Raw genomic sequence first — 22938 nt, forward strand, 5'->3', positions numbered from 1 at the left:
GTGTTGGTCAGCAAGGCTGCTCTCCGAGGGTGGAGAAACAACACAGGCCAGCGTGGATCATCAGATTTGCATCTGTCTGATAAAAAGAGTTGAAATCTTGGAGACATACTTTTAATTATTTATTTACTCTTAGTCTGAAGGATGTCAAAAGACGGAGGCAATTGGAAGATAAGCTCTGAAGAGCTCCCAGATTGATTTTGCTCATGGTGGGTTGCTACAGAGATCTATAGCAGTGGGAGAATGAGGGTCACCCCTTACACTGAAAGCAGTGTAACACAATTGTAAGAAATCTCCTTAAAAAACTGTAACTAGTTGTGTCTTATGACTGTTCCCTGATTACTGGGCAGATTGCATGAGTGCTGGTGAACAGAAATGAATACTTAAGGTTATTCTCATGAATGGAATACCTGTTGTACTTGCTCACTGTCAGAAAGTGCTGTGATATGCAGTAAGGCAATGGATGTGTTTAGAATCATAACAAGAAACATTTTGAGCTTTCTTAACAGATGATCTATGTGATAAGTGTCCAAGGACAGGAAGTACATATCTGTTTAATGGATAAGATTTTGTGGGAATTTTTGCTTAGGGTATTCTTTTTATTTCCTTTTTTAGTTTGCTGAGCAACTGGTGGTTTAAAAAAGGCATTTTAAAGAGACTTTTAAAAGCAGTTGTTCTCCTTGCTGTGTAGGGGTGTTCTGTGTGGGTACAGAGAGTGGAATGAACTTCTTCATCTTTGTGTGGTCTCACTGCAAAGACAAATCCTGAGCTATAGACACTGAGTATTGACTCAGTTGTGGCCATGGTCCAGCTGCCACAGGCGAGGAGCAGTGTGTCCTCTCCTGTGCCCTTACAGCTGGACTTCAGAGTTGAAAAGATCATAGGCTTCTCGCAGCCAACATCTTACTAAAAAGGGGGGTGTCCATGGTCAGTTTGCTAGTGCAGTTTTATTCCAGAGTCTCTTTCTTATGGAAATTAAAGACCCTATTGATTTATTATTGTATTAATATTCTTTCTTTTCTAGACCTAAATGAATTGTTGATACCCCTTGAAGTTGCTTGCAAATGGCAGGAAGTGTTTTTCCTCGCCTTCCTTTCATCACACCTTTAGTGCTTTTAATTCAGCTTCCTTTCTTCCTCATCCCCCACTGTGATTCCTCATGGCCATGTCGCTCATGGTTTGCACTCTCTTTGAGAAGAGTTTTTTCTATAAAGAAAAACCACTTGAAGCAGAGCATGAAAGTAGCAAATGAAATTCTTTGGTGCACTGAGGAAGAAAATGCTGTTCTAGGTCTGGCAAGTGGCTCAGCCATGTTTTACACCTTAAATTCTTAAAGTGAAATTGGGGTAACTGAACCCCTGTCGAACCTATGCTTTCATCCTTCTTTCAGCAAAGGAGAGAAGTAGTATCACAACATGGTGATGGGAGAGGCTTGGCCCCAAAGAGTCTGACTGATGGCTAAATCAAAATTTAGTTGCTTTTAATGTTTAAATATTTGCAATATGAACGTTATTTGTACTTGGTTTTAGTCAGTGCAGAACTCTGTTTTTTCCCATGTTCATGGCTGCACTGTTAACTCAAATATGTGACTATATAAAGAAGGGAGACGACTTAACCATGGTGTGTCAGACCACTGCCAGAAGCAAAGTAAATGAATGTCCTGACTGGGTCTGGCACATGCTGGCTTCCTAATTCACTTTCCCTGCTCAAAAAGATAAGAGGAATGCAGGCCTCTCCCTTTATCTCACACAGCAATAACCTCAGCAAAGATTTGAATGGGACGTGGGATTATTAGGATTTTAAGGCCGTGCTTTCCTTTTCAAGCAGGATGAAACTAAATGTAATCATCTGTTGGGGTAGATGAATACAATGGGTTCTCAGCTGTAGGCTTTCATCACAGCAGAGAATCTTGTGTGATTTGGCCTGGCAGGGCTCCGGGCTCACAAAAATTTTGTGGGTGTCAGATGTTTGGCACTCAGAACCGACCACTGAGAGCTGTTGTCATACTTGTGTCTCCCTGCTTTCTAGTCTTTAAAATGTGGAATACTGTCACCGTTTTCAGCATGTGATATTTAGAGGAGGCTAATGAAAAGCTGCTTTGCTGAGTCCAATTTCAGTTACGTGGGCTTGATCAAGTCTGCTCAAATGCTGCTGTGATTGCTCCGACAGGATCGTGGTGCAGGCTAGGAGGATGTTTGTTCAGCTACAGAGCTGGGCTTTTATGGATTTGGTGTTTTCTACAAGCCAGCTGATAGTGTGGTGTTGTTGCTGCCTTCACAGGGACTATTTTCTCAAGTTCTCTTCTGCTTCTGAGAACCAAAAGAAAACCAGGGTTGGAAATGACGCATTTCAATTTCATGGTTCATTTTCACGACAGCACGTGGAGCAGCCGCTGTAGCCATGCTTACTGTGCTCTAGAAAACTGCTTTTTGTGATTTTTTTCTGTGTCCAGTATGCCATAGCACCAATGTTTCCCTCTCCCTGTTGCAGGCTGTCCTACCAGAGGAACGATGACGATGACGAAGAAGCCGCCAGGGAACGGCGCCGGCGGGCTCGGCAGGAGAGGCTGCGGCAGAAGGAGGAAGGAGATCTCTCAGGAGAAGGAACAGAGAAATCCGAGGTCAATGCCCAGAACAGGTAAATGTCTGATGTTGTTTACTGACAAGCCAAGGGTCGTTTTTGTTCAGAGTAGAGAAGTGTGTGGAAGAGGTTTGTTTGGTGCTTGAATTTGAAGTGCTGGGTTTGGCCGTCCTTAAACTGAAGGACCTCACAGTGAGGATCAGCCTGGCTGTGTCTACATGGTAGGGTGGGAGCACCACACATCTGGCTCATGGCACATATCCAGGTGTCCTCAAGGCTGTCTGTGGGGTAATTCAGCTGTGGCTCATGGGGGCTCTCAGATTCTCTCAGGCGTGGGTGCATCTGGCCTCACAAAACACCACATCTCTTGTTCTGCTCACAGGGGTCATGGCACTGTGGGGCAAAGCACTGGGGGACACCCAGTTCTCAAACTGTGGCTGCAACACACCTGCAAGTTTCTGGGTGTGAGCTCTGGAGCAAGCACTCACCTGGCATTGTCAGTGTCAGGCAGGTATAAAGAAGAGAAAAGCTCATGGAAGGCAGTGACACTTGGAATCATACAACATCCAAGTTGGAAGAGACCTTTAGGATCATCAAGTCCAACCATCAGTCCAGCAGTCCCCCTGCAGCCCCTAAAGCATTACACCATATCACTCCTATCACCACCCACTTGTCACAAGCTGAGTGGCCTCTCTGTCTGTCCAGAGCTGCCTTCCTATCTGTCTATCATTTGTTTAGTTTCACATAAATAATAATATAAATACTATACCCAGATTTCCAGTGGCCATAACACAACTGATAGAAAAAAGCAAAATTGTGATGGCAAGTGCTAAGAGGTACTGAGCACAAGAAGCAATTTATTTATGGAGAGTGGATATAGACAGCAAACCAGCAGCTAAATTTTGAAGTCTGTAACCTGTTGTGTTTTCCAGCCATGGAATGATGATACAAGCTTTTTTCCTAGGAAGAGTGAAGTACATATGTTGTTAGAAAGAATTTTTTTTTTTTTTTTAAATGCAAACCTGTCTCTTTTACACAGTGTGGCCGGAGAGGAAAGCAAGCGCTCCACAGATGATGAAGCTGCACTGTTGGAGAGGCTGGCAAGGCGGGAGGAGAGACGCCAGAAACGTCTGCAGGAAGCCCTGGAACGCCAAAAGGAACTCGACCCCACGATCACAGATGGGAACTTGTCAGTGCCCAGCAGGAGAGAAGTAAACAATGTGGAAGAAAATGAGACCACGGGCAAAGAGGAAAAGGCTGAGACACGCCGAGGACGCTATGAGACTGAGGAGACAGAAACAGTTACCAAATCCTACCAAAGGAACAACTGGAGGCAAGATGGGGAAGAAGAGGGGAAAAAAGAAGAAAAAGACAAGGAGGAGGTCCAGGAGGAGAAACCAAAGGAGGAAAATCAGGTAGATGTGACAGCAGAAAAATCCACTGATAAAGAAGAGGCAGTAACTGTAAATGCAGAGGAACACAAAGCAGAGAATGATGCAAATGCTGTGCCAGAAGGGACACAAAGTGTAACTGATGCTGTAGATAAAGAGAAGCTTAGGGATGAGGAAAAGGCTGAGGAAGAAAGGAAGGAAGCAGAAGAAAGGGAGAGGTTAAAAGCAGAGGAAGAAAAGAGGGCAGCTGAGGAGAGGGCTAAGGCAGAAGAGGAGAGGAGGGCAGCTGAGGAAAAACAGAAAGCAGAGGAAGAAAAGAGGGCAGCTGAGGAGAGGGCTAAGGCAGAAGAGGAGAGGAGGGCAGCTGAGGAAAGAGAGAGGGCTAAAGCAGAAGAGGAGAGGAGGGCAGCTGAGGAAAAACAGAAAGCAGAGGAGGAAAAGAGGGCAGCTGAGGAGAGGGCGAAGGCAGAAGAGGAAAAGAGGGCAGCTGAGGAAAAGGCTAAGCTAGAAGCAGAGAAATTAAAGGAAAAACAAAAGATGGAAGAACAGAAAATAGAAGATATACAGGTAAAAGAGAAGAAAGTAGAAGATGAAAAACCTCAAGCAGCTGTCGTAAAAAAACAGGTACAGTAAACATTTTGCACCAAAATAAGACACCTGTGGTTTGTGTGAAATGTAATGCAAGAACAGATTGAATTGGAATTTCCTCACAGATCTAGTCCTGTACTGAAGTTACTAACACTTGTGCCATTTCCAAAAAGAAATCCCTCCTGCTTACCAATAATTCAGTGCACAACAGGCCTGACCCCACTCCATCGTTCAAAGAAAACCTTGCATGTTCAGACCTCTGCATGTGCTTTTGCTGCCTTTTTCCCCCTCAGCTGCTATAAAAACTGGCCTAATGCAGTAACACATGAGGTGGAGGCAGACACATCTTGGCAGAAAATATTATGAGCACCTGTGGAAGTGTGTGAGGAATGCTGTGTGCTAAATGCAATCACAAGAAAGGGCTCTGTACTGGGACATGTGAGCATGATGCCATGCCAGGGAGAAAGGCCAAAAGGGGGGGAATTGGGAGGATTTGGGCAGGGTGGAGGGGGCACAGCTGCACACAGAGGTGGAGTTGTGGCTGCACACTGGATTGGTGCGTGAACACAGCGTGGAGAAACAAAAAATGCAAGCAGGTGCGATGTTTTTATCTTAAAAAATAAATTATTGAAAACCTAAAAAACAAAGGAGGAAGAAAAGAAGGAAGCTAAAAAGGAAAAGCTGCCAGAAGAGAAGCTCCAAGCTACCTCCATACAAGATCAGGTAACTCATAAACCACTGATTTAGATGTGATAGGGAAACTGGAGGTATGAAAACAAATAAGGCACCTATAAGTGAATGTTGATTCTTCAGTAAAGTACTTAAGCTTGTGCTCCACTTCAAGAATATGGGTAACCCTGCTGAAATAAACAGGGATGAAGCTCCTTAAGTGCTTAAAATTAAGCAAATTCTTAAGTAGTTTGTTCTTTTGGGGCTTTAGGACCAATTCCTGTTTGTCTTAAAACAAATATTTCAGGAAACTCAGTTCAGTCAACAACACAAGTATGGTTTTCCCTCTGGGGATGAATTTTTCAGGACAGTATCAACTAATCATCCTTCTCTGGTTTCCTCTCACTTTACTGTGAACTTTTTCCCTATGAACAAAACCTACTCTAATAATAATAATAATCATCATCATGATCATCATCCTCATCATGATAATTAATAATAATCATCATAATGATAATAATAATCTAGGCCCTTTGGCCAGCAGACTGCCTTAACTAATAATTCCCCTGCAAGCTGCAACACCCCTTGATGTAAACTGTGCATACCCAAGATTCTCCTTTTGTTTTAAAGAGAAAATCCGCCAAAATTACTGCATTGCATTTCCACTGTAAACACAGGAGCTGGTGCCATGGTGTTTTACTGTATGGTAAGTAAAGAAGATTTGGGGACCATTTACTCTTCAGGGTGCAGCAGGACACAGGGCACCACGCTCGGTGCTGTGCAGGGGTTTTGGTTCAATGCTGCAGCTCACAAAACAGACCCTGATTCTCGTTAGGGGAGACTGCTCAGAGATAGTCAGAGCCTTGGAAATTTGGACCCATTTGGGTTCAGGCAGGTCTGTGTGGCTTAAAGGGAGCCACAGCACAGAATTCTGCCTGCCTGGTGGACTGGGACCATTGAGGGTTGTGGAGGGTCCACTCCAGGGTCCTTAGTTAGCAGATGAGCTTGGAACATGCTTAGCTCACCCTCAGAGAGCAGTGAGGAAATAGCTGCACAAAAAAAAAAAAAAAAAAAAAAAAAAAACGGATGGATTATATTAAGAAGGCATAACCAATTTCCACTATTCACTTTTGCATGCAGTCTTTGAATACTGCAAGTAAACGTAAAGAGGAGTCTGTAGCTGGCCACAAACTTTGATTTGTGGGAACTTGAGACACAGTTGTGCTGCTTGTTCTTATGTAGAGCTCGGCCAGCTCTCCCTGGAGCTCTCATCATGCTTTTAAACCCTACCCACTGGGCTAGATTATTCCAGGAAATTGGCAAGACTTATAAAAGTTACTTGTGATTTTAGTGTTTCCATCTTTGGATGCTGAAGCTGAGACAACTTAATAGAATCCTACTTCTAGTGCAGTGCTGAATACTCATCCTGAGCATTCAAAATGTCTTGAAAACCTCAGTTGTTGCTTCTTTACTTGTGAACAAAAATTGATGATCAGGCAAGATCAGGTTCCCATCTCAGCTTCTCCCCCCCTTTCCAGGACATACAAATTCAGTGAGGTCTCTTCTTCTGAGTGTGCATGCAGCTCAGAGGATGCCAGTGTTCCATGAACAAGACCCAGAATGTATCTATATAATCAGGTTTTGCTTTTGCTTTGGACCTCAGAGTTCAGGTTTTGATTAATTTGGCGAGAAAAAAAAATTTGTCTCTTTTTCTGAACTCCTGCACAGTTTTTTGTTCTTACAAGTGACCTGAGAAGTTGATATGACCAAGTTTTCTCATGATGTGAGACTCCTGGTATTTCCTGCTTCCAGTTTGGCTAGACATGCTGCAGCATTGCTTTTCTCATGGTGTTTGGGGGTGGCAGTTGACTCTACAGGGGACCCCAGACCCAGATGCCCACGGCTTTTAACTCCCCAAATAACTGAGCCCAAGTAAGGAATTAGTTCTGCCAGATGGGCCCCAGCCTCAGTAACTGGTTTGCTTCAGTCTGGAGGTGTTCAAACTCAAGATTCAGAAATCTCAGCTCTCAAATAATAGCATAAAAATCAAACAGAAAAGAAGGCAGTATGGAAAGAGATAAAAATATAAATACATAATGCTGGAAATTTGTTAACCATGCCTTTGGTCATGTTCTAGCTTGATATGAAGATTTGTGAGATTTGTCACATGTGAGAACATGTGAGCTATTTCAGTTCAGGTAATATCACCTGCCTGCTCCAAGTGGAGTCCTTTTTGAATTCAGCAGAAGCTGAATTAGTCTGTAATTTAAGGAAGCAGTCAGACAAGGCAAAGAACTTATTTTGTTGCCTGCCTTTGGAATGAGATAGAAAAGTTTCTGCTTCTTTGCTAATCATTCTCTGCTTTGGTATTAAAATTAGCAGGAGAAGGATTGAGCCCAAAAGATGTGAAATGTTTCTGTAATATCTTGTTTTACCATCTTTTTGAATGAAGAGGCCAAGCTGTGTTAATGGTTTTCTCAAACACAGACACATTATCATAAATCATACTGGCTTCTGAAATGCTATTTCCTAACCTATTAATTTTTAAACTATATTGTTTTAATATTAGTTTTCTCAGTGATTTCAATTAAGATGTAAGAGATACAACCCTCCCCAGTGGACCTGAATCCATAAGGCAGCTGGAAGTGTTGGCTTTTTAAATAAGACTTAGGAAGGTCTTGATGAAAATCTCAGCAAAGGAAATCTTATGCTCTCAAAACCCCAGGACAGACATCCTGGCAAAAGAAATCTTGCACCAATCAACACAGCCTGTTTCAGCATCACCCTGACTGGGGCTGAAGGGTTGGGAGATTGCTGCTGTGAACATGATCACCAATTTGATTTGGGAAAGCCCAGAAGATGATGCTGTCTGATGGCATTCAGCAGGATAAATGAACAGCCCTGCTGGTTCCAGCCCAGCAGGACCATTCCTTGAGGCCCTCTCTTGCAGCATCATGGCCAAAGAATGCAGGGCCATGGAAGCTGAGCTCCCCTCTTGTTCCTCGGGGAGCTGCTGCCAGGCCTTGTTGGCAGGAGAGGGTGGGAAAGGCTGCTCTCAGAGCAGAGCAAATGCCTCTGTTGGTTGTGCCCAACTTCCCCCACCAGCAGCAAATATGCTGAAGTGCTTTAAGCATCCTGTGCTCACTTCTAACGTGTGCCACCATGGTGGCATCCCTTGCTGAGTTTCTCTGAGCAGCAAACTGCCCTCAGGTGAAGTCAGGCTCTGACTCTGGGGCTTCACTCTGCACCAGCCTTAGGAGGATCTTGGCTTTGTACTCTGAACTCATCCTTTGTAGGTCAAGATTTTGCTTCTCCAGGAGCTGAGATGGATGGGTGTTCTTCCTCTTTGATGAGGAAGAACAGAAATTTCTTTTGATTTGGGCTGTGAAGCTGTGTTCTACTTTTTCATTTCAGGGTGCATCCTAAGACACCTTTAAGAGCAGCTGTGTTGCAGACAGGACAGTTACAGAAGTTCTTTATCTTTCTAGTTAGCAAATGGGATTGCAACAGGCTTCCAAAGTGTTTATTTTCTAAAGGTCTCCATTTGAATTCTACACAGAAGGTATTTCTTGCTTGCCAGCTAGAACCTTCCTTCAGCACAGAGCTGGGGAAAGCAAATAAATACTTTGGAGGTAAACGTTTCATCTGCTGCTGTTGAAAGTTTGTTTTGGCTGGTAGTCTTCACTAAGAGAGAATATTTCTACCTGAGGATGCATAACTTAAATCAGTTTCTCCTTTTACCAGCATGTAGCCATGACTCAGCAGGCTGGGGTCAGGCCATTTGTGGTATTGATAAATATTTCAATCTCATAACTCTGAAGAAATATTGGAAAATGAGATTTATGCACAAAATATTCTTGATTATTATTAAGAATCATAAGACATAACTTCTTCAGAATAAAGGGAATTTTTACTCCTGTTTTCCAGAGCATTTCATTCTTCACAGGTGAAGAATATTCACAGGTTTAAATATTCATGTCTGATAATTCTACCCATGACCAACCGCAGGAAGGACTGTCCTTTTTGTCAAAGTTTTGCTCTGATATCAAGATGACTTTGTGTTTTGGCCATTATTCTTGCAGTATTGAAGTATCCCTCTGCTGTGACACTGAAAAGAGCATAAACTTTGTCAAACAAGCTTGGCATTTGTTGGAGGATATGTGTTATTTTTATTGCACCAATGCCCTAAACCTGGTACCAAAAATGTGCTGGCAAGTCCCAGAGAGTTTGCAACCCACAAGCTTAAGAAGCAAGAGGGGAATGATGCTGCAATGGGAGGAAGAGTTGGGGGTGCAGTTGCAGAGTGGAGCACTGTGGTGGCATAGTCCCATGGCCACAGCCAAGTTTCACAGAAGACTGATAACATTATTTTCAAGGTGCTTTGATCTGGAATTCAGGTCAGGACAGCAAAGTGCCGGTTGATCACAATTTAGAGCTTTGCAGACCACTTCTGCCCTACAGCACATAAAGCAGTTTGAAGACACTTCCCAATCTTGCCAAGGAATTTGTATTTCTCAGCTGTTATTTAGAATGCCTCATTCTGACTTTTTTTTTTTTTTTCCTTTGGTGTGTCTTGTGTTTTGTTCTGTGATTTGTGCTGTGTTCTGAGCAGGTAAAAGATGACAAAGAGGAAATGAAAGGTGCCTGGGATCGTAAGAAGGGCGTTCCCGAACAAAAGGCGCAGAACGGAGAACGTGAGCCCCCTGCCTCCAAACTTAAACCCACTGAGAATGCTTTTGGGTGAGTTCCAAGTGAGAGTTGGGCTACAGCAGATCAGGGGCCATCTCTGGCTCTCTGCTTGTGGCAGATGAGTGGAGGAACCGGGCTGGCACCATCAACACTGGGTTGTGGCTTTGAAGTTTCTGAGCTGTCGCCACTCTGCTGCAGGAGCAACACGAAATCCTGACAGCAGCTGGAAATGGACTTGCTCCCCCAGGAGAGACAAGAGGCTTGGTTTTGCTCCTCTGGAACTTTGCTTCCTTACTAATTTCTAATATCTACACAGAGGCCAATAGTGACAAAACGCTAGATATTGTGTTCTCTAATTTTTTAGCCCGATCTCAACTTTTACTGTAGTAACCTATTTCCAATTACCCACCTATCTTTAATTAGCAGAATAAAGCACAGTCCAGCTGGTAACTCTAGAAAGAGCTTCTCTCTTGATTTCAAAGCAAACATTGAAATTAATGGCTTCTGTAGCAAAGTGTTTTTCCAGTCAGGTAAAAACCTCTCCTAGCCAAAATAAATTTTTCCCCCTTCCTTTTTATAATCTATGTCACAGTTTGATTTTGGATTTTCCTTTTTAAGGAAATATTTGGCTTGTGGTTCTATTGGGAAATTCAAAGAAGGTAACAATTTTCAAGGTAACAGTTTTAGTGATAATTTAATTTAAAAGGATCCTGCCTGCTAAAAGCATGGGATACATGAAATAGAAATTAAGTTCTTCCTTTTACAGGAAACTAGGAATGAGTAGGTTAGAAATCAAAATTTTTCTCCTTCTGCATCTCTCTTCCATTTTTATGATGACACAGGCAAAGGAAAGGTTAAGCTCTCCAGGCACTTTGAGAAATCTGAGCATGGCAGATGGGATTTGCTATTGTATCTTAGCATTCCCCTCAGATTCTGCCGGGAAAAACAAACTTTCTCAAAATAAAATGCAGTTCAAAAGACCCTGGAGACACCCTGACCTAAGGCCAAAAGACAGACAGCGATGGAGATGGAACAGCAGGAAATTGGCCTTGCTCAAAACTTGGGTCACATCATCAATAACGAGAATGATTTTCTAAAAATATTTTTGATGTGTTTTCATTTGCTTTGCTTCCTGTGGGAGACAGGCATTAGTGGCAAAATGTAGATTTGAGTTTCCACTCCTTTTTTTTTTTTTTTTTTACTTCTATTTTTCTTCTTGTTTCATAACATTGTGAAGAAGCCTACTCAACAACCTTTTATCAGCTGAGTAGAAGATTTGGGTTGGCAACATCAGCAGAGGTGCCAGTGTTTGTTGGGTTGTTAGGTATGAATTTGGGTTATTTTCTAATGAACTGCCTCCACAGTGTTGGGCTCTGTCTGGAACTGCCCTTTGTTCTTTTTTTTTTTTTTTAAATACACACATCAGATTCTATTTAGGAAGAATATAACTTGGCTAACTTTCAGTGGTGAGAACTGAGAACATAATAGGGTAGTGGAGGCTAAAGAAAAATCTTATCTCTCTTTTGGTCTACGTCAGTCAGTAAGAGAAATACAGAATAAAATCCCATTTTATGGCTTCCCCTTCCCATCTCCCCTCCCACCTGCCTTCCTCCCTATTCTCATACGGGATTGCAAAAGTCCTAAATATGATGTGACATGTTTTTTCACATTGTTCTGACATTTTTGGCTCCCACAGGGCACTTCTCTCCTTTTCCTCTTTGTCTGAAATCTGGCAACCAGCTTCATTTCTTAATACCAAAGAGGTGCTCACGAAACTCTTTTTCCACCCAGCACCTCAATACTAACTTCCCAATGTTGACAGCAGAGAACAGAGATTTCCCAGAATCTGTTGAAAACAGAGGAGTTGGATGTGGAGGAAAATAAGGATAATGACTGCCAGTGTATTGTTTGCTATTTTGGATTGTGCAGAACCAGCCAGGGCAGACCTATGAGCAACATAAGAGTAAAGCAAGTTCAAAACTTTAAATATCCTTCTTTTTAAGGAGGCCAAAGCAATCACCCAAGGTCTACAAGCAAGAATGTTCAGACTAGATTCTGCCACTGGCTCAGTCAGCTGGAAGCTGTGTAGCTGCTGATTTCCTTGAGGCTGAGTGCACTGAGGGCCAACCTTCCTTCTGTGCTGATGGGGAACAGAGTGGCTCCTCCTCAGCAGAATCTTGGCAAACTTTCTTCATTCTCTTCATTCTGAAGGCCAAATGTTTGCCCTTGCCAGGGGAATAATTTTGTCTGTCTGAAGTGATTTCTTCCATCTTCCTTGGGCCCAAAGCTTGCAGGTCTTGGTGGGTTGGCAGCACAGATTTAGAGGACAAGAGGCAAAGGAAAAAAATATTGAGGTTCCTGAGTTTGTTTGCTGGAGGGGCTACAACCTTGCAATGAAACAGAAAAGCCTTAAGATAGCCAGGGATTTATTTTGTCCTGTGCAGCACCAGGTGCATTGGACCTTTGGAAATTACATAGTGCCTTGTAGAGGCTTGTGGAATATTTTGGGTTCTCAGTACTTCTGCAAACTGAACCAGAAGTATTCCAGGCTGGACACCCACTCAAAATCACACCTCAGGTATTGCTCTTCACTTTGTTTTTGAACGGCTAAATGAAATTTCAAATTAAATTTCCAATGTATTCTCACAATACTTGGTCAATTGTATATGTGTTTTTTATTTAAAAAAGCAGGAGCTCCTTACTGTAATTTGGCATCACTACCTGATGCAAGCCCTTATTTGTGGCCACTTAAATTAACTTGTCATATGTTTTTTTAGTGATACAATTCCTAAATCATGCATGCCATGCTAGAACCAAGTTTCTTTCAATTTGGTAAGATCACGTGGGGGCAGAGAACTCTGTGTTAGTAGATTTTATTATGATATTGAAATTGCATATAACTTAGCTCTGGTCCTACGTCCTCTTTTATGTGGCTGACTCCATCTGCATGAGACTTCTGTCTCAATGAAGAGCATCTTTGCAGGATTGCACATGATTGACTGGATTGCAAATTTATATGGAGTTTGTTTTTTATGTTGTCATCTCTCTAACAGTTACTGTTGGAATCTTTGATTTTTACTGTTTTGTGGCATTATACTCTGCAACACTCTGGTTGCATTAATGAAGTCATTTGTATCCTTTTTTTTTTTTAGATGCCAACAATACAAAAAAGTTGTTTGCCGTTTTTTTTTTTTTAATTCCATAAATACATTAATGTTCTGTCTTTTTGTCAATAGCACACTTAGAAATCTTAGGTACCTATCTCCTTGTCAGCAGGAACATTAAACACACTTAAGGAGCAGACATTTGTCTAAACACTGGTGTGGTAATTATTTAACAAGATGATGCTATCTAACTCTGTTGGAAGCATGCACTTCACCTATGCAAATTCTTTAGGTTTGGGGTTTTGTTTTTTTTTTGGTTTTTTTTGGGTTTTTTTTTTTTTTTTTTGGTTTTTTTTTTTTTTTTTTTTCAAATTATTTTTTTTTGGGTTTTTTTTTTTTTTTTTTTGGCTTTCTTTCTTTCTTTCTGTCACATATATTACAGCTGCTTGGAAAACTCCTGTTTTTCTCCCGTGGAAAGTTACCATTAATAATTTCCAGTTCCTCACTAAGAAATCATATTTTCCCCAGAAAATGTAAGCAAAAGACCTGATGAACCTTTCTGTTCATACATGCTGGTGGAGGTAGAGTGATGGGTGTTACAGCTGAGATAGGAATCTTTTTAGTTTGTGGTTTGTTTTTTTTTCCAGTTGAAACTGGAAAACTCCCTCTCCTCTCTTATTTCCTCCTGTTTTCCCCAAGTCAAGTAAATTGTTCTATCCCCAAAGATGCTTGTCTTTTTCTAGAGTGTTTATAAAAATATTTGCCTTTGAAAGCACAGGATTAGTGCATCCTTTATGACCCAGAACATAAAATAGGGGTGGCACAAGTTCTCAGGCACAGTGTGTCTGGGAGAGACTCCTTCCTGACTGGCAGGGATGGGAGAGGTGCTCCTTGTAATATCCCAGCCCAACAGCAGCTTGATTCACAGAAGGCTCAGGATGGAGGAAATTGTGCTTGAAAACACAAAGGAAAAAGGATATAGATTCTACTTTTGGGGAAAGTGTGAAAAAACACTGGACTTGGCAAGAGGCTGAAAGCTTTCAGTACAAAAAGTACAAAAGTACTTTTATACAGGTACACTATTCTAAGTGTATTTTCAGAGGAAAGCTGACATTTTTAAAATGTTGCTAGGCATCCAAGGTACCACTTTTTTTTCATTTTTATGCCGGGTTTTGTGCCTTGTTAGGTAGAAGTTTGCTACTAAACCTGATACATGGAGCTCTACACGTTTTTTCCCGTTTCTCCGTTTTCCCGATGGGAACATTTTGGGCCAGCCATAGCTTGCAAGGAGCAAAAAGAAGGCAGCACCTTGCTCTGCTGCTGAGCACGAGGCAGCAGGTGGCTCTGGAAAAAAGGAAAAATGGTGCCATGGGGCTCTGGAAAGCCCCATGGCACCATTTTCCCTTTCGTTGCCTCCTCAGGCGCTCGGGCGTCAAGGCGGCCGCGGAGGAGGCGAAGCCGGCGGCCGAGGCGCTGAAGAGGTTGGAGGATCAGCGGCGCCGCCGGGGCGAGAACGAGAGCGAGGAGCTGGAGAAGCTGAAGGAGAAGCAGCAGGAGGCGGCGGCGGAGCTGGACGAGCTGAAGAAAAGGCGGGAGGAGCGCCGGAAAATCCTGGAGGAAGAGGAGCAGAAGAAGAAGCAGGAGGAGGCTGAGAGAAAAATCAGAGAGGAGGTGAGTGTGAAGAATGGGGTGTTGCGCTTGGGTTTATTCCATTTTTACTGTTTTACTTCCACTCTCCTCGCATTAGTTAACAGCTCTTTGTCTAGTGAAGACCTCAGGTAAAACAGCATCCAGGTGATGCAGTGCTGGATTTTTCCCCAGCCAGCCTTCAGCTCCATGCCAAGAGTGGGCTGATCCCAGAAAGCAGCACAGTCTGGGATACAGCTGTAGGGCTTTATCTCTGCAGCACAAGTGGATAATCCACAAGAGCGGGAGAGGACAAGGGAGAGGATTTTAGTATGGTTTCCAAAAGGATTAATTCTATGGAAGGGTCAGGGACCGAAGACACAGAACAGAGGTGTGTAGGGGTTTTTAAACGATGGTGGCCTCAAGGAGGGGGATAAATCAGCAGCTAATCTGAGCTATCCTGGGGAGGGGTAAAGGGCAGCGTTCCCAAAAACATCTTCCAATGAGGGAAGGGCCACATGGACCCCACATGGACATGGAGGAGGGGGTTGGGTCACATGGAATAATGGGAGGTCTTACTTTGGGGGATTTCTGAAGGGGGATTGCAAGCAGGGGGGTAGGAACAAGGTAGGATTGAAGGGGAACTCAGGGTAGGTTGACAACAGGGTGGGGGAGTATAATTTGGACCAAACCATTAACTTGGGCAATAACAGAACACACCATTAGGAGTAAAAACACACTGCATCATCCAGGGTATGAGAAAATGTTCTAATTCTAGCCTTAGGACAGACAGGGCTCTAAAATCTGTTTTCACAAGTCAGGATTTCCTCTGTGATAGTTGTAAATTTCTTATCTTCTTGGGGATTCAGAATCTTGGGGCAGTGCTATAGCCACAGAATTTTATTTTTTTTTTTTTTTACATTATACAGATTGAATTACAAAGTGCATGTCAAAATTTATCTGCTGCAGATGGGCTGGAATGCTAATGTTATATATAGTTACAATGGGCTAGATCTCATTAGGGAGATATTCTTGTCTATTTAAATATTGAGTATCCAACACATCTGTTTTCTTGTACTTCCTCTGCCAAGGGACTCTGCAAATAGGATTTCCAAGTCTCTGGTGCATCATTTAGGAATCCTAGTTGTTTGGAAAACAAATGGTAAATGAATAATACTGATAGTATCTGGCAGCTGAAGGCCAATTCCTTTAATGTACTGAGCTCCTTACAGCAGAACTCAGCAGATGCCAAGATTGCACCATACCTTGCTGGTCAGGCCCCACTGACCAGTGCTCACACGGGTGCTGCTTTGAGGGCTTCTGGTTTGACTTGTAGCTCGTGAAGCAAAACTCACCTCTGGAGGGAGATCTGCAAGCGTTTAATCTTGGGTTTCTTGGCCACCTATTGATTCTTCCATGTTAAATATTAACCTTGGCACAATAAGTGTCAGAGTAGAGGGACAGAACAATACCAATGTGATACATGAGAATACAGAGAAACTGAGCTTGAGCCTTTTTCTCTGTTTAAGTGGAACTCTATGGCAATAAATTTGGTGGCTTTACTGTGAGGAGACACTAGAGCAGCACACATTAATTGTCTCCCTGGCATCCTTAACTCTGTGATGGATTGGCATTAACAGCTTTATACATTTCAGGCAGATCACTGAACTATTTCAACTGGCATAAAAAACTGTTCTTAGAAAATCTGTAAATGTTTGCAGGGCTGCACAGCCCTGTGTTGGTGATGTAGATTCTGAAAGAACGAATAAACATTGATATTTTTCAAGGAGGAAAAGAGGAGGATGAAGGAAGAAATCGAAAGAAGAAGGGCTGAAGCTGCTGAGAAACGCCAAAAGATGCCAGAAGATGGTGTGTCTGAAGACAAGAAGCCATTTAAATGTTTCAGTCCTAAAGGTTCATCTCTCAAGGTAACCTCCCCACTAGCATCTATACAGGACATAAAAAGTAGTGGGGTTTGTAGTCCAAACCAACAGTCCAACATCAAAACAATGTTGAAATACTTGTAATCAAATACTTGTAATCAAACCCAGGAAAATGCTTTGATAGACAGCCTGAAACCTCTAGCTGAAAGACTTCATTCATTGGGATGACTGAAAATTAGAGTTCCATCCTAGAAATAGAGAGTAGACTGGCAGCTGTCTCTTCTTGAGGAAGAATCTCCAAAAAGGATCCTCACCTCCAAGAGAAAATTCTTTTTGAAACTTAGAGCAGTAATAATGTGTTGTTTTAAATTTATTATAGGAGTGCTTTGTGAACTGGAGTAGAATCACAGAATCATTTAGGTTGGAAAAGATCTCTTAAGAGCATTAAGTCACAAATGTTTTCTCACTCCTTCCACATCCACAGTTATTTTCTTGCTTGCCAGATTACTTTGTCCTTAAGCATATTCAGCCTAATCATCATTAATTGTGACTGACCTGTGTGGGAATTCTAGCTTATGTCTAATCCCCCTAAAAATAACATCTAGAAGTACTGGGCTGGATTTCATTTTCTTACATAACAAAAATTACAAACCTCACCCTTGTGTTGCTGCAGGATTTCTAAATGGTCTTTTGTGGCCTATATTATATTAGAAGTGTGATAAATCAATTAAATTGTCTTTCAGCATGGAAGAGGAATCCTGGCCCCACTGAAATTATTGGAGTGTTGTTTTGGAATTCAGTCCAGTTGCTTTCTCAGCTCAAGCTCAAACTGCAGATCTATTAATTTTTTCAAAGATCTTTTCCTTTTTTCATTTTGTGTCATTAGTCATTTAAAATTCCAAAACATTTGTCAAAAAGGCTCTTAGTGGGAAATAGGAGAGAAAAGAATCAGGTAGGAGCTCATTGAACCATGAATTGGATCTCCATGAGATTAAAACTTTAACTGTTGAGTGAAAAATTGCATTTGGACAAAATTAGCTTTAGCTACACTTTGATCCGGTCTGGAGATTCGGGTCTGTTTTGGGTCCAGTTCTAGCAAATACTGAGTCCCGATGTTTTTGAACATTTGAAACTGAAATAGTGGGAGAGAACGCACACAGTTGTAAACAAAGACTGCAAAACTTCATGACTTAGTCCATTAGTGAAACCTGGCCTTGCCATTTTGGTTGCTAAAGATGATGTCTATAACAGACACTATAAATGTACAGCTTCTTCCCAGCCCTCCTGGGAGGGCTTCCTTTTCTCCTGTTTATTGAGATGCCTTTTATGGCATACATTTGGAGCTGTAATTCACAGAAGGCTCAGTATGGAGGAAATTGTGCTTGAAAACAAAAAGTAAAAAGGATATAGATCCTAGTTTTGGGGAAAGTGTGAAAAAACACTGGACTTGGCAGGAGGCTGAAAGCTTTCAGATACCTTTTGTACAGATGCTACACTATTCTAAGTGTGTTTTCAGAGCAAAGCTGACATTTTTAAAATGTTGTTAGGATCCAAGGTACAATTTTATTTTTTTTTTTTTATGCTGGGTTTTGTGTCTTGTTAGGTAGAAGTTGTTTGCTACAAAACCTGATATATGCAGCTCTGCACATTTTTTCCTCTTTCTCTGTTTCTCTCTCTGAGAAATTGGTGATACTCTAGAGATTCCAGCCCCGTGTCTGTGGGTGGCCAGTGTAGATGTGTAATGTTGTAGAAGTTCACACCCCAAACTGTTTCTTGGCTTTCTGTGGTCAAGAGCTGAGGGGAGAGTTTATTACTCTCAGTTTATTACCTTGATGTGAAACTTGATGTCAAAATCCAGTTATTGGAAGAGAGTCTGTTTTGTTACCTTTGATTTGGACTGACTTCCCAGGCTGGTCTCAGCTGGTTGGCATGCAGCATTCTGGCTGTCTGCTCTGCACTGCACAAGTTATCTTTTGATTTGTAAAGCATCTGGCACAGGTTTTCTCCCGTGATGGATGTCTCATCTCAGATCTGCCATGAGTCATGTGAGAATCCCAAATGCACAGTTGTGGGTGGGTGGTTGGAATTAATAGTGAAAAAAGGGAGGCTCAGTGTAAAAATAACATATGATACATGTGCACATTCTGACTTCTCCTGGGTCGCAATCTGGCAAAGCACCTTTTTTTGTCCTTCCCTGTCCTTCCTGATGTGATAAGCTCTTGGGAAGAAGAAGAAGTTCATAGGAGTGGCTAGTATGAGGAAAGTAGGGTGTGCTGTTTGCCAAGGGAACTGCAAGAGCAAAGGAAAGAAGGGAGCTTAACTGAGCAGCAGTGAGGCACATTGCCATCCCATGGATGCTGCATCTGTCCATCAGGAAGCCATGGACTAGCTTGGCTTGCAGACTCAGAACTGAGAGACAAAGATGTGCACCTCCTCTCCATGTATGACACAGCTCATGGATGCCCAAATGTAAATGTGCATACATAAGCATGGACAAAAGATACAGATCTGCTTATATTTAGAAAAACCTGCCGTGGTTGTCTAGTCTGGCCTCTAAAAAATCACAGTGTTGACAGCTCCTGTTGTTTTAAATAAAGTGTAAATACAGTGTTTCCCTCAAACCTGAGACAATACTTCAGCAGAGCTACCCCAGTGTGGAGTCCTCGCAGTGACAGCTCGAGGGTTGGTTCCTTCTGAGGGGACAGTGAAAAGAAAACATGCCAAGTAAATGTAGGCCAAGTTCATCCCTAGCTCAGGGACAGAAGCAGCTTGGATTTCTGAGGGCTGGGTGGACACCCTGTGGGCTGCAGGGGTACTAAACTTCTGTTCAACCTCTGTCCTGTATCTTGTTATTTTTGTAAAATAAGGACAAAGCTTGGAACAAGCTCTGCTGCTCTCCCATCTGCCTCTAGCTTGCCCTTTTCCTAGTTTAGTTAATGCAAAACATGATGTATTCAAAGAATGACATTTCCTGAAAAATCTTTGATCATTTTGCTTTTCAGACAAGTTCATTCCTCATATTTTCTCTGCAAAGGAAGGTTACTGAGTCCTTGTGTTCTATTCTCTGGGTTAATCAGGAGAGAACAGTACTAAATCTCCTCTTGGGGATGAACAGCACCACTAGAGAAATGTAAAAGGAGTTAGGTGTTGAGGGAAGGGAGCAATGGCTGGAGGCTGGGATATCCCTGTCTTTGGAGAAAATGTCTCCTGGAAAACAGGGGCTGATGTGGCAGGCAGCACTCTCTGCAAGGCTGACAGCTAACCCAGAAGACAGGGCTTTCCAGAAACATTTTTTTCTTTAAAGACCTGTCTTGTCCCATCTCATTGCTCTCAGTACCTGACAGCTGGGGCGATGACTGGAAAGAATTAGACTCCACACAACCAGTTCTCCCTAGATGAGCTATTCTTGAGGCAGAGGGAAAACAGAAGGGTAAGAACAGGATATGTGACATTTGTTCTCCCCCATCTTTGATGCTGATGGCAGCACTGGAGCCTGGTAGGTAAACTGAGCTAAGTTGGCACCCTCTGCTCAGGTGCTGCTGACAGCAGGAAAAAGCATAATTGTGCTTAACGAAGCAAGAGACTGTGTGAGCCACTCAGGGAGGATGAGGAGAAGCCTCTCCCAGGGACTACTGCTCCAGTGGATTTCCACTAGGTCTTTCCACATGTTGGATATGAGGCAAAATAAAAATACAGGGTTTTCTGTGTTTGTTTTTTATTCCACTTCCTCCTTGACATATTTGTTTTGAAGATAGGTCCGTTGACAAGTTTCTGTTGCATAATATCCAATACACAGTTTAAAACTCCTATGAATCAATGTAATAACTTTATATGAAACAGATTTTACTGGGAATATCCAGTGGTTTTTGTTTCCCAAGTCATGGTCTAATATTGTGTGTTAACTCATTTTTTCTGGTCATAATTTAATTAGGGGCTGGCAGGTTCACTTTTTTGAGTATGTGTGTGTTCTGAAAGTACTCCATAGTCACAAAATATAGTCCAAGCTATTTAACAAGGTCCTGGTAAGATGAATGCAGTAAAAAGATTACTCTTCTTTCCTGAAAACTGAGAAAACATCTTGAATTTTATGTTAATCACCTTGCTTTGCCTGTTTCTTTTACAGATCTATTTTGTCATACTGTTCACTGTATGTGCCGTACGTTTTAAATTCTTTGCATGGAGTTTGTGTGATGTGCAGTGGGTAAATGACCTTTAGGTGTTGCTGTGCAGTCTAAACGTGTTTGACTTCTATGTTGAATACATGTGTGTACAGGTTTGTTTGCTCTGGGTGTATTCAATGTCTGCTTCTGCTGTCTTTTGAGGATTTATTCTAGAATAAATCCTCACATAAATGTGCAGAAGGTATTTTATCCCTCCATGCAATGCACCCTCTTCCCTAGCCAGAGGGCCTTGCTCAGCGCTGTGGGTTTCTTCCTAACTCTTTCCTCTTTATTTTCTGGTTTTGCTTTTCCATTTTCCTCTTCTGAACAGCCCCTGACTTTTTCCTGATTCCACAGCTGGTGCTTTGAGAATCTCTGTTACCGGTGGGTAAAGAATGACCCCACTTTTGCCTTTTTACTATAACCACAAGAAAAATGTTCCTCTTCCCTCCCACGTCTTCCATCAGTGCCCACTCGAGCCTGCTTTTCCTGCTGTGCAGAAGCATCTCTCCTGCCTGCACGTAAAAAGAGTGTGAAGATCCTGTAAATTAATTATTAGGCGGTTGCCTTTGGTCCTGGTTCTTTGAGAGAGTCCATATGGTTTGTCCTTGCTGCCCACCAGGGTTTTCACTGATGTTTATCTGGGAATAAGCTGGAGGCTCTTGTTGGAATAACTCATCATTTTGCTGCATTGCTGGTTGTGACCCAGAAATCAGCACTGGGGGAAACTTCTACTGTACCATTGGAGAAGTGAGGTGATGTGTTTCAAGTGGCCATCCCTGGTCTGTTTGGTCACTTTTGAACCATTTACTGCTGGTTTTGTGGCATTGCCAGCTGAACCCCCTCTGGGGGAGAGCTGTACCCTTTCCCTGTGGGCGTGCAGGGCTCCTGCTCCTGCCGGTCTTTTGCTGCCACCTTGTGACATCCTTCCACTGAAACAGGGGATTTGTCCTGGCAAAGCCCATCTTTGCACTCAGGACTGCTTTTAGCTCGTGTTTTGGCAGCTAAAGCTGGCGATGGAAATGACTCTGTAAATTGTATGTATGTTTTAGAGCTTCTGAGGTGCCTTTGAGCTGGCTGGGTGGTAGCTGGAGCTGCTCCAGTGAGCTCCTTTGGCAAATTCTGCACTCGAGTGAACTGCCTGCTTGCAAGGGCTTGAGAAATAAACTGTGCATGCCCTTTGATGGGATTGCTGTGGGACTTGGTGTCCTGGGAAAGCCTTGGATGCTGAAGGCACTGAAGAGAACCATTTAAAGGAATGGCTGTCGTTGCCTTGTTTTAAAGGCATGAATGCCAGAGCAGTCACGGTTAAAGTAAATTGAAAATGGAGAGCCCCTGCAGAGACTGGGGAATCCCCAGGAATCCAGCCAGGCTAATTATTAATCATTTCAATCCCCTGGAGCTGCTTGCATGTATTTTACTTCTAAGTGAAACTGTGGAGCCTGGCATGAGAAGTGGAACGATGCAATGTTGATAAGACTTGCATTTTAGATGCAAGTTTGATGGAAGTATTTAGTATTTAGTTTGATGAAAATATTTCTTGACCCTGAATACAAATAGGTGCACATACTCCCCATCTCCAGACCCCCAAAAGGGAAATGTTTTAAAACTTTATTCAGGGATGGAGTTTTTTGTTTCCAAAGTATTTAAGTATTGAGTATCTCAAATCAGAGAGATTTGACAGAAGCCATATGAGAATTTCATGAGTCTTCCTCGAGATGTCACAATATTTTCCTATTTACAGAGTAGAAAATAATGATGAAATGTCACATACAGCTCGTATAATAACAGCTGGTAGATACTGATTCAGCAGTGACACTGCCTGAACATGAGCAGGGTTTACACTGGTGGGGTTTTTGGAGCTCAAATTTAAATTGATCGTGTCCTCCAAAGACGTGTGTAAGGGAGGCTTTGTGGCTGAGCTCCAAACCTGGCCTAGTCTGATCTCTCAGCTCAGAAAAACTTTATTAAATTTGCTGTCTCTCTCAAGAGACACATACTTGCTCTTGTGTGGGAGATGTGAGGATGACATAGGTTTTTGTGCCTATCAATCCCTTCCTTGAGTTAGACTTCGCCCCTTTTCTTCTTTCTGTGTTGTTCATTTATTCTCTTGTTACGTATGAGGCACTGAAGAAATGTGTAGGATGCAAACATTCATGCAGAAAATATATCCACTTTTATGAATCTGCAGCATAACAGGCTCCTGTCTATAAAACCTTTGTGTGTGTCTGTGAAATTTCTGTTGGAATGC

General features: G+C 42.4%; 1 protein-coding gene across 7 annotated transcripts in view; it reads left to right on the forward strand.

Moving 5' to 3' along the window:
* Nucleotides 1-22938, forward strand: part of CALD1 (caldesmon 1) — a 171555-nt gene that overhangs the window by 140249 nt on the left and 8368 nt on the right. For 5 of the 7 annotated variants that reach the window (XM_041484372.1, XM_041484370.1, XM_041484374.1 and 2 more), the window contains 6 exons: nucleotides 2488-2634; nucleotides 3617-4592; nucleotides 5205-5279; nucleotides 9838-9965; nucleotides 14440-14689; nucleotides 16432-16572. In XM_041484372.1, coding sequence (XP_041340306.1) covers nucleotides 2488-2634; nucleotides 3617-4592; nucleotides 5205-5279; nucleotides 9838-9965; nucleotides 14440-14689; nucleotides 16432-16572 — 1717 coding nt within the window. The remainder of the gene's footprint in view (nucleotides 1-2487; nucleotides 2635-3616; nucleotides 4593-5204; nucleotides 5280-9837; nucleotides 9966-14439; nucleotides 14690-16431; nucleotides 16573-22938) is intronic. The other 2 variants (XM_041484376.1, XM_041484377.1) reach the window with 1 other exon arrangement.

The sequence above is a fragment of the Pyrgilauda ruficollis genome, unplaced genomic scaffold (assembly GCF_017590135.1).
Source record: "Pyrgilauda ruficollis isolate IOZ18807 unplaced genomic scaffold, ASM1759013v1 scaffold66, whole genome shotgun sequence".
Classification (NCBI taxonomy): Eukaryota; Metazoa; Chordata; class Aves; order Passeriformes; family Passeridae; genus Pyrgilauda; species Pyrgilauda ruficollis.